The sequence below is a fragment of the Phodopus roborovskii genome, unplaced genomic scaffold (genome assembly GCF_943737965.1).
Source record: "Phodopus roborovskii unplaced genomic scaffold, PHOROB, whole genome shotgun sequence".
Classification (NCBI taxonomy): Eukaryota; Metazoa; Chordata; class Mammalia; order Rodentia; family Cricetidae; genus Phodopus; species Phodopus roborovskii.
Genome location: NW_026125489.1, coordinates 1410115 through 1429055, shown reverse-complemented (window position 1 = coordinate 1429055; position 18941 = coordinate 1410115). Strand labels below are relative to the sequence as shown.

Here is an 18941-nt window from a genome sequence, read left to right as displayed (position 1 = left end):
GCCATCCTAACCCCAGCGGGAGGGGGGATAACCGCCACCCCGGCAACTCCCCGGCGTAAGGGCGGGAGGGACAACGCGCTCTACGGTCTGCGCGCCCGGCCTCGCTCGCCCTTCAAGTTCAATCGAGTCCCACCTCGGGCTCCTCCATGGGAGTTTGGGGTCGGAGCTCAGCACCGCCCCCTGATCGCGGTGGGAAGGGCGCTCGCCCGGGCTCCGGGCTGGCCCCTCCCTCGCCCTAGTCCCGGCGCTGGGGGCCGCCGCGCTGCGGGAACCTTGTGATCCTGGGCCTCAGCGGCTGTTGCGGCAGTACAGACCCGGGCTGAGTAAGGGATTTGGGGTGCCGGGTGAGGCATAGAAAACCCGAGCTTCTTCATTTCAGATGACTCCAGGAAAGAAAAAAAAAAAAAACAAAAACAAAAAACTCTCGCTGTCTTACATTCCCACCATGGAACTGTCCATTGGGAAATTTGGAAACAAGACTAAATCCGAGGGGCGCAGGCCCACTTGGAGGAGGGGAGGGTTTGATCCCTTGTGATAGACTATGACGGGATCTAACCTTCCCAAAATTCATTGAGATTGTCTTGCCTGAACCTGGGTGGGAATATAGATAGCTACGAGGCCGAGGGAGCAGTCAGCTAGCCGGGATACTCCTTCCAAGTCCAGCTGAGCCCCCAGCTCCTTCTCTGGAGCCCTCGCCTCTAGAATCACAGGATTGGCTCTGTCAGGGTGGCTCATACCGTTCTGAGTCACGACCCAGAGTGCTGGGAGAGCACAGTGTGTGTTGGGGGTGAGCCTGTGTTGTCTGGGGATGCATGCCAGGAGTGTCTGGAAGGGGAAGGGGAAGATAGAGCTGGGCTGTGGTACCACCACCGCCCTCATAGCCCCAGCCATCTGGCTCCAGAGTGGCTGGCACTCTGGCAGCTGACCCCAGAGTTAGAGAGGTACAGCAGGAACATGGAGAGTGTGGGAAAGGGGGAGCAGGTGTTCATTCCCTCCCTTTCATTTCTCATCCTCTTGTTTTGAGGGAGGTTCGGCCCTGTCCCCTACTGCCCTCACAAGTTGCTGATAAAAGTGACCGTTGGCTCCTTTCCCTTTTTAGAAGCTTCTTAAGGCGAGGCTTGTTGAGCAGCCGGCCGCATTTTATGGAATTGAGAAATGTTTGGGCTCAAATGAGGTCAGTCTGCCCTCTGTAGTGCAGACTTGGCGTGGGGAGGGGGGTGGTCTCAAGTGTCGTGGCATCTGGCAAAAGGTAAACACTTAACTTTGGGGCATATCCCCAGCCCACCCACATCCTTCAGAGAGCAGGGAGGATCCCAGACTAGATGGGATAAAGGAGGATTTTATTCGGGGTCGAAGGTGAGCGAAACCCTTCTGTACCCGCCAGGGGAAATCCTGCGTTATTGCCCTCTTTTTCTCTTCTGATCCCAGGTGGTCTTTTAGCACACACCTTCCCTTCCTGGCTCAGGGCTGGGCTAGGGCCTAGAGGTTGCCCAGGAGACTAGGCCTGGGGCTCGGAAGGGGTGGGGACAGTGGGGCACAGGAGTAACCGGCTCTTCCGGAGCCAGCAGTGGGTGTGTGTGGGTGTGTGGTGGTGAAGCGGAGGGGCGTGGTCACGGACGTCTGACTGGCGCAGGCTCCTCCCCTGCTGCCTGCCGGGTCCCGGACTGGTTAGCCCGGTGGTGGGAGGTAGGAAGATTCTCTCATCTGCCCTGGAAAAGGAAGAGGAGGAAAAAGGGATACCAGCTTTCCTCTGCACCTGCCTCTTCCCCCTCCTGCCTTCAGGTGCCAGTTCCAGCGTAACCTTTATTTTTCCTTATTTATTTGGGGGGCTAGCATTCCTTAGCAAAAGTTTACTTCTTTCTCCACAAGGAAGAACTCCCATCCCTTGAGCGTGGGCTGTCGGAGGGGTGAGGTGATCCTCCCACCCCCCCCACCCCAAATGACCTATAAATCTCCTTTTGGTTTTCCCAGACAAAGTTTCACCATGGTAGTCTGGAACTCGATGTGTAGACCGCCTGAGCTCATGGCGACCCTGCCATCTCTCCAGTGTAGGAATTACAGGCATGGGCCACCATGACCGACTTTATAAACCCATTTGGACGGGGAAGAGACTTTGTTTCCCGTCTCCTCCTTCCCTCGGTAATCTACTTGCTTCAGTGGGGGAGAGGAACCCCCTTAACCTCTGCCGGCCCACGTTGAAGGCAGGCTTCCCGTTCTGAACTATCTGTTTGTTGGGTGGGATGTGTTTCCCACGCTCAGGACCCCCCCCCCCCGAAGAGTAAGGGAATCCCATTTAGACTGCTGGGTTTGGCTCTACCGTATTCTACCCACACCCAGCTTCCCAGTCTCTTAGCATCCCCCAAGAGGAAATGGTATTTGTTGACACGTCCCAAACAGCCAGAATTTTCCTTGTCCTTTTTCTATCTGTTGTTCTTCCTAGGTATTCAGACTTAGCTCTGCACAGTTTAGGCAATTGGTTATTGGATTGAGTGGGGATTACGAATCCAGAAAACTCTTGAATTGTAAGGAAGGGAGTTAAGTTTTTCTTTTTTCCTACTTGTATCACAGCTAATGTCTGACCTTGAGCTAGTCAGTGAGCCTCTGTAGCTCTGTTCCTGCATCTGGCAAATGAGAAATTTTAATTAAAAAATCAGTACGCGCCAGGTGGTGGAGCACGCCTTTAATTCCACCTCTCAGGCAGAGGCAGGTGGATCTCTGTGAGTTCAAGGCCAGGCTGGTCTACTGTGTAGCCCGGGCTACACAGAGAAACCCTGGGGGGAGGGGGGGAACCAATCAGCTGCAAGCTGTTTCCCATCTTGGTTTCCTGCAATGCACATTTAGGTGAAAGCCAAACTCTTAATTCCTTGCTAGATTTTACTTCCCATTTCCCCCAAAGAACACAGCTACGTAGCCTTGTTGTGAAAAGTACAGTTCAGCAATTTGGGACATTCTATCTGTTGGCTAGTTTACCGCTTATCTTTACCTTTTGGCCACATTTAGGCTAGACTCAGAGCCCAGTCTCCTCTCCCCACGTGCAGGATTCTCTCCGACGTCCAAGGCCCTGCAGATGTCACCAGGGAAGCGGTGAGCCAGGCAGGACCAGGTTGTCCCCCTCCAGAAGCATAGGTGAGTGGATTTGTGCTTGTCGCTTCACCCCTTTACCTGGTGTGAAGCGTCCCCTAACTATCCACTTCCACTTTTCTACTGCCCTGCTGAGGAGGAGGAAATAAGCAGCCCCGGAGTTGTCACAGTTAGAAAAGCATTCATCTATCGGCGTTTGGTCCTCGAAATGTGCTGTAGTCGTCGTTTAGGTTAACCCTGGGGTATGGCTCGCCTTTCGGTTTGACCTGGGCGAATCCAGCAGGACGACCGCTCGCGATGAGATGCGGGTGCAGCCGGGACTCGGAGCGGCGCTAGGACCCAGACGCGGGTCTGCGGTGAGGTCGGCGGTCTCTAGGACCCGGCGGCCGCGGGCCGCAGCCGGAGTCCCCGCCCCCTCCGGCCCCGGCTCCCTCCTCCCGCGCCGGCCATGTTGGCTCCGCTCGGGCCCCGCGGTTGAGCCGCGACCCCGTCCCCGTCCCGGACGCCGCACCCCGCACCACTCCCCGCGGGCGGGCGGGCGGACGGGCGGGCGGGCCGGCGTCTCCTCCGCCCCGGCGCCCGGAGCGAGGCCATGTGAGCCGCCCGTTCCCCGGGGAGGAGCGCGGCCGCCGCCGCCTCAGGTGGGTTAGGGTGTGTGTGCGCGTGCGTGCGTGCGGGACCCGGTGAGTGTGTGTGAGTGCGGGACCCGGTGAGTGTGCGCGTGAGTGTGACACCCGGTGAGTGTGTGCGCGTGCGTGCGTGTGAGACCCCGGTGAGTGTGCGCGCGTGCGTGCGGGACCGTGGGGCCGGGACCCCGTGCCCCGGGAGCCGCCGAGGCTGAGGTGGACCCGGCCGGGGGCGGCGGCCGACGGGGCCGGGCTCGGCGTGAGGTGCGCGCGTGTGCGTGTGTGCGCGTGTGTGTGTATGCGTGTGCGTGTGGCGGGGACCCTGACCGGGCGGGCGGGCGGGCGGGCGCCTCGGGAGGGGCTGCAGGGGCGGGGGAGGCCGAGCCCCCTCCGTCTGGGCGCCGAGCTGCTCGCCGCCGGCTGGGCCCCGGGGCCCCGGCTGAGCGCCCTGCCCGGGGCGCGCGGACTGGCGTCGGGCGGGGAGAATAAAGAGGGATCCCTTTCCCAGGGAACCCTGCGGAGGGCATCCCCGCGCCCGGAGCACCCCCTTCTTTCCCAGCGTTCCCGACTTCCAGCAGTCGGTGCCAGGAGCGGGCGTCCTTTGTGGAGCTCACTGGAGTGAGGGATTTGTATCCTTGTGGGTGGCGATGGGGATAGCTGCCACCACCTCCATCTGTACACAAACTGCCCCTCCCCCAGCCTCCCGCAGGAAGTGGCCGGGAAATGGCAGCTGTGCGTTGGATGCCGCCGCGGCGCCTCTTGTTTTGAAATGTCCATTTTAATCTGATTTGGTTTCATTTTCTGAGGCCTTGTGGGCAAGCTTGGAGCTTGCCAAACGCGTGGCCCAGGAGACCTTGCGTTAGGACCTTTTCCCCTGTAACATTCATTTACCAGCCAGTGGTCAAGTGTAGTGGACCACTGATCTTGATCCTCTGTAGACTGACTGACTGTCCTGGGGACACACGCACACACACCCACCTTCCCCCCCCTCCAAGCTAGAGGTCATACAGACTCAAACCGAGCTATGGCCAGCAGTGTGTGCATTACTACTTAGAAAGCTTCCAAGACAACTTGGGGTCTTTATGGAGTGACAGTAGCTTCCTGATCCTGCTTAACAGTTTTTTGTTTGGTTTGGTTTGGTTTTTCGAGACAGGGTTTCTCTCTGTAGCTTTGGGAGTTGTCCTGGAACCCGCTCTGTAGACCAGGTTGGCTTCAAACCCACAGAGATCCACCTGCCTCTGCCTCCCAAGTGCTGGCATCAAAGACCCGGCTTGCTTAACGTTTTTAAGTGGACAGTTGCTGTCTGAACATGTAAACTTATGAAAAGGGCACTTCGGAGAAGTGGAGAGAGGAAATGGGGAAGGTTTATGTAAGGAGTATGGTTTTTCCACCCGCCGCTGACATCTCCCATCAGGTTTATGTTTTATGATTTGTGTATAGGGATGGGACTGATTATAAGTAAGAGCTATAAGCATGTTCCTTACTGGTGACTTAGTCCTGTCTTGCAGGGAAACCTGTTCGTTGACTTGGGTTCCTGGAAGTTTTAACCTTCTGCAGAACTAATAGGGGAATTGCTATCATGATTTAACTCTTGTCTATAGAAGAACATTTCTTGAAACGTGAGAATTTTTTCCTCTTGTGCATAGTTGTGCCCACGTTTTCTTTTTCCTTTAATTTTTTTTAATTGCTCTTTATGTGTATATCTGTGCACCAAGGGCGTGCCTGGTGCCCATAGAGCACTCACCCCACCCCCACCTCTGTGTGTGTGTGTGTGTGTGTGTGTGTGTGTGTTTTCAAGACAGGGCTTCTCTGTGTAGTTCTGACTGTCCTGGAACTCACTCTGTGGCCAGGCTGGCCTGGAACTCAGTGAGATCCCCCTGCCTCTGCCTCCCGAGTGCTGGGACTCAGGGGATGTGTGTGGCACCGCTGCCTGTATTGTTCTCATTGATTGACACCACTGGCTGCTCTTCCAGAGGACCTGGGGTTCAATTCCCAGCAACCACCTGGCAGCTCACAACTGTTTGCAACTCCAGTTCAGGGGGACCTGACACCCTTACACAGACATATAGACTTGCAAAACAGCAATGAGTAAAATATTAAAAAACTGTGGATCTTCATGTGAATGTGTGCTTGCTCATGTCGGTCAGAGGCTTTGGAGCTAGTTATAGGCTGTTGTGAGCTGCCTGATATGGGTGCCAAACCATACTGGGAGGTTCTTTTTTTAATTTATAAATTTTATTTATTTTATTATTATTTTGTTGTTTGATTTCTGTTTTGAGACGGTATCATTATAGCCCTGGCTATCCTGGAGTTCCCTAAGTAGACCAGGCTGGCCTCAAACTCTCAGGTCTGCCTACCTCAGTCTCCTGAGTGCTGGAATTAAAGGGTGTGCCATTATACCACAGAAACTTTATGTATGTATGTATGTATGTATTTTGTGCCCAGGTCAGGCTGTTCTAGAACTATTTGAAATTTAAGCTGGGTTTGAACTTGCAGTAATCCTCCTGCCTTTCAAGTTGGGCTTAACCTAGAAATATTTTTTCCCTAAAGGATAAGGTGATGGTCTGTGTACTGTTACTCTTTGTCTGTCTGAGTTTCCTTCTCCACCACCATTCCCTGTATGGTGCCTCATTAGGTAACTCTGGCTGGCCTGCAGTTCTATGTGTAGACCAGCCTGGCCTAGAATTTACGGAGATGTGCCTGGCACTGTCTCCCAAATACTAGGATTAAGTGTGTGCCCCATGCCTGACTAGATAGATCCCATTTTGTTGTCATTTGGGTTTCATTAGGGACAAGAGTTGAGAATTGAAATAGGATCATTTGACTTGCCCTGAAAACTACATGCACCTGCCATTGAAATATGATTTTTTCATGTATCAGAAACAAGTGTGGCGTGGCGTTGTCTCTCTGATGTAGACTGGTAGGGTCCTTTGATTTGTCCTAATGGTGTCAGGCACCCAGGTGATATCAGCTGTGTTGTGAGTGTTCTGGGAATTTAACTCAGTCTCATGCATGCTTCGCTTTAATTACCATTTTAGTTTTTAAGAGGTACATTTCTTTGGTGTAGTTGTATTTGCTACGGGGTGTTGGAGATCAGAGGACAACTGTCCTACCCTGTGGGCTGTTTAGCAAATGCTTTTAACCACTGAGCCTCCTTATCGCTCCCCCACTTCTGTCTCAGCCTTTACTTAAAACGGACCCTGACAGAATAGTGAATTGACTTTCTGTGTTGTGTTAAAGAGGGAAGAGGCCTGGAATGAGTTTAGTAGAAACGCCAGACAGTGGTAATACACACCTTTAATCCCGCATTGGAAGGCAGAGGCAGGCAGATCTCTGTGAGTTTACAGAGTGAGTTCCGGGACAGCCTGAACTATACTGAGAAACTTGTCTGGAAAAACAAATAAGTAGTAAGAGGACTCTTGAACCATGAGTTCCACAGCGCCCCATCCACCCCAATCCTAGTGACTTCATAGTTGAAGCTTTGATTGTCTTGTAAAACAGATTCATTTTCCTATCAGAAGTTTGCTCCACTCCCTTTCTTTTTTTAAAAAGATGGGTCTATATATATGTAGCTCAGGCTAGCCTTGAGCTCTGAATCCTTGGGCCTCTGCCTTTGCCAACCGTGGAAATGATAGTATATACTTGCATACTAGGTGAGAAGTAGATTTCTTAATATTGACTGGTCACCTTTTTTGGCAGGAGGTGAGGGAATAGTTTTCTTCTCTTTCCCTGAGTCTTTTTGGTACTGGGGTGGGGGTGAAAACGGGGCCTTTAGACACATTGGGGTATTCACCTAAGACACTGTACCCCTTATTTATTTTTGGTTTTTCTTTTTTTTTTTTTTTTTTTTTTTTTTTCCCTCTCTTTCCTTTTTTGGCTTTTGGAGACAGCCTTAGCCTGTCCTGGAACTGACACTGTAGACCAGGTTGGCCTCAGACATACATCCTACCTCTGCCCTCCAAGACCTAGGATTAAAGGCGTGTGCCACAACTGCCTGGCTATTTTTGGATTTTTAAGACAAGATTTATCTATATCATTGGCTGGCTTGAACTCTGTTCTAACTACCTCTGCCTTGGTGCTGGAACTAAGGCTATTCCACCCTATTCCAAACACTTCTATGTTTTTTGTTTTGTTTTGTTTTTGTTTTTGAGAGACAGAGTGGCCCTGGCTGCCCTGGAACTCACTCTAGACCAGGTTGGCCTCAAACTCAGAGATCTGCCTGCCTCGGCTCCTAAAGGTGTTTGCCACCACTACCCAGCCTGAGTTCTCTTTTGTAAGTCTCTACACCTGAAAGAAAAATGAGTGTTATGAAGAGTTAGGTGGCCTGACATCAGCTTCTCAGAAGTCTAGAAGGCTCTTTGAGAGGTTCATTGGGACCCTGGGCATCCTGGAATTAGATGTGCCTGCCTTTGTAGCAATAACATTTTTCACCTTTGAAGAAATTAAGCCAAACTACTCTATTTTTATACTGTCAGAGTGCTGTAAAAGTTACTTGTGTATGGTATGTAAAGTGAGGCAGTAATGTGAGTTGGGCTTTTGTTTTGTTTTTTGTTTTTCCAGAGAGGGCTTCTGTAAAGCTTTGGAGCCTGTCCTGGCACTCGAAGCTGTAGACCAGGCTGGACTCCAATTCAGATGGATCCTCCTGCCTCTGCCTCCGTAGTGCTGGGATTAAAAAGCATGGGCCACTGCCACCCAACAGTAATTTGTGTTTATATTTTAGGACATAGAGGGATTTTTCCTTTTTCTTTCCCTTCTCTCCCACCCCCCCCTTTAATTTTGCATTAGGATCTCATTATAAAGTTCAGGCCTCCTTTGGATTTATTTTATTTCATTAGTGAGACAGGCTCTCTATTGCCCTGGCTGTCCTGAAACTCTTAATGTAGGTCAGGGTGGCCTTGGACTCAGATCTGCCTCTGTCAAAGATGGTATAGCTTGCCTATTGTGTACAGGCCTTTGGGTTCAGTCCTTAGCTCTGTAGGAAAGAAGTCAAGAGGGATTGGGGCTCTTCTCCATGTAGAGTACTGGGTCTTGGGCTGGGCTGGTAGCTCAGTAAAGTGCTTTTTTTTTTTTTTTTTTTTTTTTTTTTTGGGCACAAGTTCACAGTTACCAGACTGATTTTTAATATTTTATGCTGGGATTAAAGGTGTGCTCACCACCACACCCAGCTCTGGCTGGCTTAGAACTTCTGTAGCTCAAGTAGGCAATAACGGGCTGCCTCAGTCTTCTAAGTAGCTAGTAGCTAAGCTGCAATTCTAATTCCAATTGTAATTTTCTTTCCTTGAAACCCTGGGGATTAAGGTAATGTAAAAGATTAATGTATGTATGTGTGTATGACTGCACTTACGTGTGTGTGTGTGTGTGTGTGTGTGTGTGTGTTATATTCATGACCGGTTCCCCTGGAGCTGGAGTTGCAGATGGTTGTGAACTGCCTGCCTCATGGGTGCTGGGAGTTAACCTGGGTCCTCTATAAGAGCAGCTGGTGTTCTTTAGCTTCTAAGGGGTCTCTCCAGCCCCTCAAGATTTGTTTTGTTTTAACACATACATGTTTGTGTACATTAGTGTATGTACATTAGTGTGGAGGCCAGAACGGTCCTCTGGAGATGGAGTTACTGGTGGTTGAGTGTTGCATGGATGCTGGGAACTGATTTAACTGCTGAGCCATCTGTCCAGCCCCCTGGGGACAGTTTTGTATTTTCTTGTGATAGGGGACTTTGTGCATGGTAGGGGAAGTATATTCTACCAGGAAACTATACAAAACTATTTCTTGACAATGAAGTGACTAAGAACTATGGTGGAAAGCCAGGTTGCAGTATGATTGATTGCTTTGGTTCATTAAAAAAAAAAAAAAAAAAGGAACTGTACTTACATAATCCAGACTAGTTTTGAGTATGTGTACAGATGACCTTGAACTTCTGAGCTTCTTGCCCCTACCCCCTAAGTGCTGAGACTATAGCTGTGTTCCTGCATGTCAGTTTATAGGGTTAGGAATAGAGCCCAGGACTTTGTGCATGTCACTCAGGCTGTCACTCTACCCTTGGAGGTAGACCCCCAGTCTTCAGTTAATGGATAGTTAAAAGCTACTCTCAATTATTCAGTTAGGTGTGTTTAGCATTTAGCATATTAACTTTAGAACTAATTTTATTGACTTGTTTTTTTGTTTGTTTTTTGAGATTAATGGCTTTGGAAGCTGTCCTGGAACTAGCTCTTGTAGATCAGCCCAGCCCTCCGGCCCTCCTACTCACAGAGACCTACCTGCCTCTGGGGGGGAGGGGGCTTGCTGGGATTAAAGGCGTGCACCACCACTGCCCTGCAAGTTTATTGACTTTTTATCATTGTCGGCACTTCTCTATTCCTTTACTTTATCTTTTTCAAGGGATAGCTAGCCAAAAGTCTGTTAAGGACTTGCCTAGTGTGTACAAGGCTTTGGATTTAGCCCACAGCACTATAAGAAAGGAGAAGTCAAGATTGAGGCCTTTCCCCCTCTAGGAGTTTATCCCTGGCTGCCTTGAACCCTATGAAACATAGACCAGACTGGCCTATTCACAGAGCTTCACCTGCCTCCGCTGTGACTGCCTACTGGCGTGAAGGACTTGAGCTTGATCCCTGGAGCCTAAGTAAAAGTGTTAGCCAGGCCTGCCTAGTGGTGTGTGATTGTAATCCTAGCTGTGAGGGGGCAGAAACTGGAAGATCTCTAAGGCTCACGGGCCAACCAGTCTAGCCTAATTGGTATACTTCATACCATTTAGGGACCCAAAGGAGGTAGATGGATGGTGTTCTGAAGTTGTCCTCTGATCCACATACATATGGACACACATAAACACTGGCACATATGTGAAAATATGCATTAAAAAATTGAGGGCTAGGTGTGGCAGTGCATGCCCTTAATCCTAACACTCACAAACAGCAAGTCTCTGAGGCTAGCCATAGTTAGTGCTCCTCCAGCCAAGGCAATATAGTGAGACACCTTGCCTTTTAAAAAAAAAAACTAATTTGAAAATGGAGAGGGAGGACTAGAGAGATTTTTTTCGTGCATGCTGTTCTTGCAGGACCTAAGTTCAGTTTCTAGCAGCCTATAACTCTTGCTCCAGGGGATGCATCTAACACCTCTGACCTCTTCAGGTACATAAACTCAGTTGCAGAGGACCTGGATTCTATTCCCAGCGCCTATACAGTGGGTCAGAACCATCCTTAACTTTAGTTCCAGGGCATCTGGTAACTTCTGCTGTTTTGCTGACCTCCATGGGTATCAGGCATGCAAGTGGTACAAGTATAAAATCTTAAGTCTATGGAAAAACTAGTTGAGCATGATGGCACATGCCTTTAATTCCAGCACTCAAGATGTAGAGGCAGGTGCATCTCTGAGTTTCAGACTAGCCTGTTCCACAGCAGGAGTTCCAGGACAGCTAAGGCCTTTCTGAGAGACCCTGTCACGGGTGTGGTTGGGGCAGAGAAAGACTGAATTTAATTCTCTGAAAATAGGAAAAAGCTTGCACTAAGTTCATAGTGTCAGTGACAAAGCCCTGAACCACAAAGACTTGATTTGGCTCTTTTCTCCTACTTGGTATTAAATTAAACCCTGGAAACATAATGGTGGAACTTAGCATCCAGGAGATATCAGAGAACCTGCCCGAGCTTGGCAGTTTTCTTTGAGTAGTGCCTTCCTACCTCAGTGTAAAATTTCATCCCCTTTTTCCTACCTCACTCAGAATTCTGGTTTGAAGTGGGGCTTAAAGAAAGGACATTTTGAAAAAGACTTGAGCCTTGGTCAGAACACATTATAGTTTGTCTGAATCAGTTCTCAGAGAAGTTTGTTGAGTGGGCCATTTGGAACTCTAATGGAAGACCATGACTTAGGCAGGAAGGAGGAGTTTTTAGGTATGAAATTTAAAGATCACTGACTTCAGTGTTGGGAGCTCAGAGTGTGTGGGGCAGGATTGGGACAGCTTCTGTTTCTCAGCCTTGATGGTGTACCTTGGGTCGTTTGTGTGTTAAACATTGATGAGAAACAGGACAGGAGAGATGGCTCAGCAGCTAAGGGTGCTTACTGCTCTTAAGGACCTGGGTTCTATCCCCAGTACCACCACGTGGAGGCTCACACTTGTCTGTAACCCCAGTTCCAGGGGTCCAGATTCTCCTCTAACCTCTAAGGGCTGCTGCCTCTGTGTGGTGTACACAAACACAACATTAATTTTTTTTTTAAGTGCTGAGAAGCAAGTTAGCATGATGATATGCACTTGTAATCCTAGCGTTTTCCAGGGTCTTAAATTATAGCCCTGGCTGGCCTGGACTAGCTAGAAGACCAGGATGGCCTCACAGATCACCTGCCTCTGCCTTCCAAGTCATGTGCCACCGTGCCTAGCGTTTTCTTGCATTCTTATATCGTGATCCCATTATTTGTGTGACATCTGAAATCAGAGGTTAAGTTGTATATATTAAATATGGCTACATCATCTCTCCCATTTCTCCCTAACAAGTAGCTTTAAGAACACATACCTTTTAAAGCCAGACATGGCCGAGCACATCTTTAGTACCGGCACTGGGAGGCAGAAAGAAGCAGGTGAATCTCTTTGAATTCCAGCCCAGCCTTGTCTAGTGAGTTCCAGGACAGCCAGGGCTTCATAGAGAAACCCCATCCTAAAAAGCTTGTGTAGATGTGTGTATTATGTATATACCTTTTAAGCTAGGAGTTGTAACTCATGCTTTTGATCCTAGCAGTTGGGAGGCAGAGGCCAGTGTGATTTACGCAGGGAGTTTTAGGAAAGTAGGGCTATACAGAGAAACCCTGTCTTGAAAAACTTTTTAAAAATTATATAAGCTGGGTTGTGTTGGCAGTGCCTTTAATCTCAGCACTCAGCTGAGTTCGAAGCCACCCAGGTCTACAGAACTAGGGCTTTTACACACACACACACAAAAAAAAACCTGTCTCAAAAGAAAACTAAGGGGGGGGGGGAATACATGTATGTGTGTGTGTATGTATGTACATACACACAAGGTAAACATTCTTTTTATTCGTTGCTTAATAAAAGCTAACTTGGGCCTGGAGAGATGGCTCAGAGGTTAAGAGCACTGGCTGCTCTTCCCGAGGTCCTGAGCTCAATTCCCATCTATAATACAATCTAGTGCCATCTTCCGGCATGAAGGCAGAGCACTATATACATAAATAATAAATATTAAGAGAAAAGAAAAGGAAAAAAAGCTAACATTGCTGGGCATTGTGGACATGCCTTTAATCCCATGAGTGGGGCAGCTTGAGGCAAGGGAATTTCTGAATCCCAGGTCATGTGGGGCTGCATACTGAGACCCTATTACAAACAAAAAAAAAAAACTAACATTTAGTACAAGAGCTCGAATATATATATTTTGCTTAACCCTCAAGCCTTAAAAATACATAATAAAGATTTTTCTAGATGACAAAACTAAGACTCAGAAAGTACTTTGTCCAAAGCCAAGGAATCCAAATCCGAGATTTGAACCTGCCTGTTTTATTTATTTTTATTTTATGTGCATTGGCACATGTGCCTGGAACTGGAATTACAACTGTTATGCACTGCCATGTCCTGTGGAAGAGCAGTGAGTGAGTGATCTTAACTGCTGAGCCCTCTCTCCAGCCCTAAGCCTGCCTTGTTATGCTGCTTTCATCATATAACATGTAGCATGGAATGACATGAAGTAGCTGTGGTCCCTGTGGCCCTTCAGCTGAGTGGTATTGAAACAGAGTCAGGTGCCAAATAGCCTTTATTCCTTTTACATCTCTGATTTCATTGTGTTGTCCACTTATTGCTAACAGTATGTAATTTGTAAAGTAAGATACGCTGTTTTCTCAAAGTAACAAAAAAATTGTCACTAGTTTTGTAGATTCAACAACAAAAGCAAAGAAGAAAATGAACTGTGACCATCTTTGAGGGTATAAATCCAGGGATACAGGAAGAAAGATATATAACTGTTTCCTACAAGCCAGGAGAGAGGTCTGTGTGGGTCAGGCAGAATTGGTTCTTCAGGCTTCTTCCCAGGGTCTCCAAAGTGAACCCTTGCATGTTCTTTGCTGTGGTTCACGCTTTCGAAGTAACCAAACCTAAAAACAAGGACTTAACTTAATTTTTGTGTGTTTTACTTGGAATTATTAATCTCATGATGCTTATTTTGGATCCCTATTCTGAAAAATGGAAATTTCCTATGGGAAGTACTGGAAGACTTGGGTTCTTCATGGGTGTGGGACAGTGTGAAATCTGCTACTTAATTTACAATCGATCTTAGCCCAAAGCTGTGAAGTCACCACTACTTCTGTTAGTGCAGCAGCGTGCTTGCTTACATACACACATAATGGTATCTAATTTTCAGTATACACTATATTCATAGACCATATTTCTTGCTTTGAAGTGGGATCTTGCTGTATAGTTCAATCTGTCCTTGGACTTTGATCCTCTTTCCTTAGCCTCTTGAATGTAGGCATGTATTTTGACTGGATGTTGGCCAGTGATCATGTTTTCACAACCAACTTATTCTTTAAATGGATAATTAAAATTTTACCTAGGTCTGCTCATTGCGTTAACTTAGGAACTTGATAAAGAGCTCCCTGACTGCTGGGTGTGGTGGTGAAAGTTTCAGAACAGCAAGGGCTATACTGAAAACTTGTCTCAAGGAAAAGAGAGCTTCCAGTGCAATCAATTATCCTGCCCTCCAGAAGCTATTAACATAATCCGAGGACTTGACTCCCCCCACCTCGGGGTGGGGGGTTTCCTAGCTTTGGAGTCTCACTCTGTAGACCATGCAGGCCTTGAACTCACAGAGATCCTCCTGTCTTTGCCTCCCAAGTGCTGGGATTAAAGGTGTGTACCACCAACAGGAGGCTCCTTTTTTTGTATAAAAATAGAATCTCACATATTGGGCTAATGTGTACTAGCACATCACAAATACCTTATAGATGAGACTTCCAATAATTCTTAATTTTGCTTTCATGCCTTCTGGACTCTGTCATAATCAGTTAAGTTTATTTTGATCAAAGGCTTCATTTCTTGCTATTCCTATTAATGTATCATATTCAGTCAATATCAAGAAGGTTTTTAGCCACACTCCGGGCGGTGGTGGCACACACCTTTAATCCCAACACTTGGGAGGATCTCTATGAGTTCAAGACCAGACTGGTCTACAAGAGCTAGTTCCAGGACAGGCGACAGGCTCCAAAGCCACAGAGAAACCCTGCCTTGAAAAATCAAAAAAAAAAAAAAAGTTTCTAGCCATATTCCCTTCAATGAGCCAGTGCACTTTACAATTTCCCATATGTCTAATGCATATATTTCAATTCATTATATTGCAGTGTTTTGTGTCTGGAGCTGTAGATAGAAAGTAATGGACACTGTTGAGCCAGGTATGGAGGCAGACAACTGTTACCCCAGCACTTGAAAGCCTTGGGGAAGATTCAGAGTACAAGGCCAGCTTAGACTACATAAAGAGATTCTTTCAAAACAAAACAGTAATGAAACAGAATATACATCAAGTATACATTTCCTGCTAACACTATGCATCCATGGCTTTCTCCCAAAAAGATAGCTTTGACAACTTTTGTGAACCTCGGGAGTAGGATCCTTGTAAAGAGTAAGGTTTTTCCTCCCGCCTTGTCCTGCCACCGCGCCAGCCCCAATTAACACACCGAGACTCTATATTTGATATAATGCTGTTGGCCAGGTACTAGTTTCTTATCGGCTAGCTCTGTCTTAATTATTAACCCATTTCTATGTATTTCCACGAGGTCTTACCAGGGAGAGGCGGCTGGCGGTTCTGCTCTCTCCAGTCTCCATCTTGACCCCTCCTTACTACTTCCTCTTTCCTCCTTGTCTCCTAGTCCCTCCTATCTTCCTTTCCTATTGGCCAACAGTGCTTTATTCATTAACCAGTATGAGAAACATATTTACAGAATGACATCTCCCATCAGATCCTGGCTTGGCATTCAGGGTGAAAACAGAAGGGTAAAGAATATCAGATGTGGGGCTGGAGAGATGATTCAGTGGCTATGGGTTTGATTCTTAGCCGATAGTGTCTGTTAACTCTAGTCGCAGGAAATCGATCTTCTGGCCTCTATGGGCACTGCATATATGTGTTATGTAGACATACATGCAGGTGAAACATACATACATGCTAAAAAAAAAAATTTAAGTCTTAAATACAGGGCTGGAGAGATAGCTCAAGGTCCTTTCCTCTTCCAGTGGACCTTAGTCAATTCCCAGCAATCATATGGTGGCTCACAACCCTCTGTAATGAGATCTGGTGCCCTCTTCTGACCTGCAGGCAGAACAGCATATACATAATAAATACATAAAAAACAAAAACCACACACACACACACGCGTACACCAAAAAACCATGGCCTGGCCTGGTGGTGGTGCTTACTCCTAACCCCAGCACTTGTGTGGCAGAAGCTGACAAATCTCTGTGAGTTCAAGGCCAGGTCTACAAAATAAATGCCAGGGCTGTTATATAGAGAAACCTTGTCTCAAAAAAGCAAGAAGGTAGAACTTAGCATAAGGGTAGGCTTTTCCAGGTTCATAATTTTTTTTCATACTCATTTTTCTCTACCACTGATAGTTAACAACTTTTAGACAGTATTTAAAAGCTTGGTCTTAACCCTGTGGTCCTTTGCCCCGGTCTCCTGTGTGCTGAGTTTATAGGTGTGGCACCATGCTTGACTTACCATTGAGTCTTTGCTCAGGTTAAGGGCATATTTTCTTCTCTTTCTAACTTGTACCTTCTCATAACACCCTTGCATTGAAGGATAAATAAGTAAAGGGTAGGAGGGGACACTGCCTCTAGATGATGATGTAACGTTCTCAACCACAGTATTTTTTCCTTTTCTTCCTCCTACAGAAATGGAGACAAACGACCATTTTAACTTCACTGGCCTTCCCCCTGCACCAGCTGCCTCAGGACTGAAACCCTCTCCTTCCTCAGGCGAGGGCCTCTACACTAACGGGTCTCCCATGAACTTCCCCCAGCAAGGGAAAAGTGAGTGTGGAGGCCATGGCCGGGGAGGGAAATGGCGTTGGTTCTTTAGATTGACATTACTTTGGGCTAGTATCCCCACAGCAACTCTGTCGTGGCACGTGGTGACAGGAAATAAATCCATAGAACTAATTGCTATAGAGAAATCCAACTTCTGAGAATAAGCTATAGGGACTTGCTTATAGAAGCTGGAGGTTTGTTTGCTTGGTTTGGTTTTGGTTGGTTGTTTTTTGTTTTGGTTGGTTGGTTGGTTGGTTGGTTGGTTGGTTGGTTGGTTTGGTCTTGACTTTAGATTGGAAAAGATTAGGAAAAAACATACAAGCTTTTCCATCTTAGCCTGCTCTCTTGTCAGTCCTGTTCCCTGGCTACTGGCAGAAAAGGAGGTAGCTGCTGTTGCTAATAATGCAGGTGGTGGACCTATGACAGGTTAAGCCCTCTGGGGAGCTGTTTTTAGGAATTAGACTAGAAAGATGGGTGATGGTTATGGTAGGTATGCTTTAGCTTGGGCAGTGGGGAAGGGCGGGTGCACACTGCTTCCCTAGACACTGACAATCCTCTGTGAAAGCGCTGCTGTTGAGGTTATTGCCTTTTCCTCTTTTGGGGTAATGTCTTACTCTGGCCTGGGATGGCCTTGAGCTGGTGGCAGAACTCTTTCAGTTTCCTCTTAGTTTTCTAAGTCTGCCTGGTTTCAAGTCATGTGCTTTCTCCCTCCTTGTAGTAGAAAATTCCTGACCTGCACTTACTTTCCTCTAGTGGTATGTAGGGCACTTGCAGAGAATATAAGTCCTGTTATTTATTTCACTGGACTTTCCACACATAACATAGTCACCTCTGCTGTAGGACCCCCACACACCTGCTTGAAGTCTCATTAGAGTTGTTTGTCTGTTGCAAACTCAAAGATTGCTATTTTTAGAGCTGCATTCTGCAGCACTGGTCATGCACAGGTTTTTGTTTGTTTGTTTGTTTTGTTGTTGTTTTTAACCTGTTGCGTATTACCTTCCTAGGCCTTTGGGGAGGGCCTGAACCCAGTCTATTCTCAGCCCAGCACTATTCTCTGTGTGTGCCAGTGAGGTGGGGACTGTCCCTTCTGGTGCCACTGTGGGGACAGATAGGCACTAAGGGAAGGGGGTTAGGAAATGGAGAATTCAGTCATGCCCCCAAGTCATTGTAGGAAGCCTGTGTGCAGCTTCATGTAGTAGAAAGTTGTAGCAGCAATATCCGTAGCTGTCACTGGCTCCTGTGACACACCTAGCTGCTCTCTAGCCCCTTACTAAGCCATCTCAGCAGCAGAGCTAAGTTTACACCTGGGAGCATCCAGGTTTGGTGTGCCCTGGAGACCCGAAAGCTAGAGCTAGTGCACCTTCACTGTAAATTGGAGTTTATTTGGTAACATTATTGCATATATGTTCATAGCTGACTCTCTTCTGTTTTTCTGCCAGGTTTGAATGGGGATGTGAATGTTAATGGCTTATCTACTGTATCTCACACTACTACTTCAGGGATTTTGAACTCTGCTCCCCATTCCTCCGGCACCTCACACCTCCATCACCCTAACGTGGCCTACGACTGTCTCTGGAACTACTCACAGTACCCACCTGCCAATCCTGGCAACAACCTCAAGGACCCACCCCTTCTTTCTCAGTTCCCTGGGGGACAGTACCCACTCAACGGTATCCTTGGGGGCAGCCGACAATCTTCATCCCCAAGTCACAACACTAATCTTCGAGCTGGGAGCCAAGAGTTCTGGGCCAATGGTACCCAGAGTCCCATGGGGCTTAACTTCGATTCACAGGAACTGTATGATTCCTTTCCTGACCAGAATTTTGAGGTGATGCCCAATGGACCCCCAAGTTTTTTCACCTCCCCACAGACGTCTCCAATGTTGGGATCTAGTATCCAGACCTTTGCACCTTCCCAGGATGTGGGCAATGGGATCCATCCTGATGAGGCAACGGAGAAGGAGCTGACTTCAGTTGTGGCAGAAAATGACACTGGCTTGGTAGGCAGCCTGGAGCTGGAGGAAGAACAGCCAGGTATAACTGGGTCTTTGAGCTGGGTGTGGAGAGAGGAAGTGGGGTCATGGGGGACAGTGGCTTTTTGGGGTGAAGAAAAACCTGTCTTTCCAGCTCACTGCAGTGCAGGCTGATTTACATGTTGGTGATTAGCAGAGCCAAGTGGCTGGTGTCTGTCGGCAGCACCAGTTCAAGAGTGGGAGTGCAAACTACACAAGCTCATGCAGAGC

The 18941-nt window shown here is 47.8% G+C and overlaps 1 protein-coding gene across 2 annotated transcripts in view; it reads left to right on the top strand.

Annotated features, from left to right (window-relative positions):
* The window catches only part of Baz2a (bromodomain adjacent to zinc finger domain 2A), a 37905-nt gene that overhangs the window by 1600 nt on the left and 17364 nt on the right, over nt 1-18941 (top strand). For both annotated transcript variants that reach the window (XM_051176078.1, XM_051176077.1), the window contains exons 2-3: nt 16565-16702; nt 18139-18732. In XM_051176078.1, coding sequence (XP_051032035.1) covers nt 16565-16702; nt 18139-18732 — 732 coding nt within the window. The remainder of the gene's footprint in view (nt 1-16564; nt 16703-18138; nt 18733-18941) is intronic.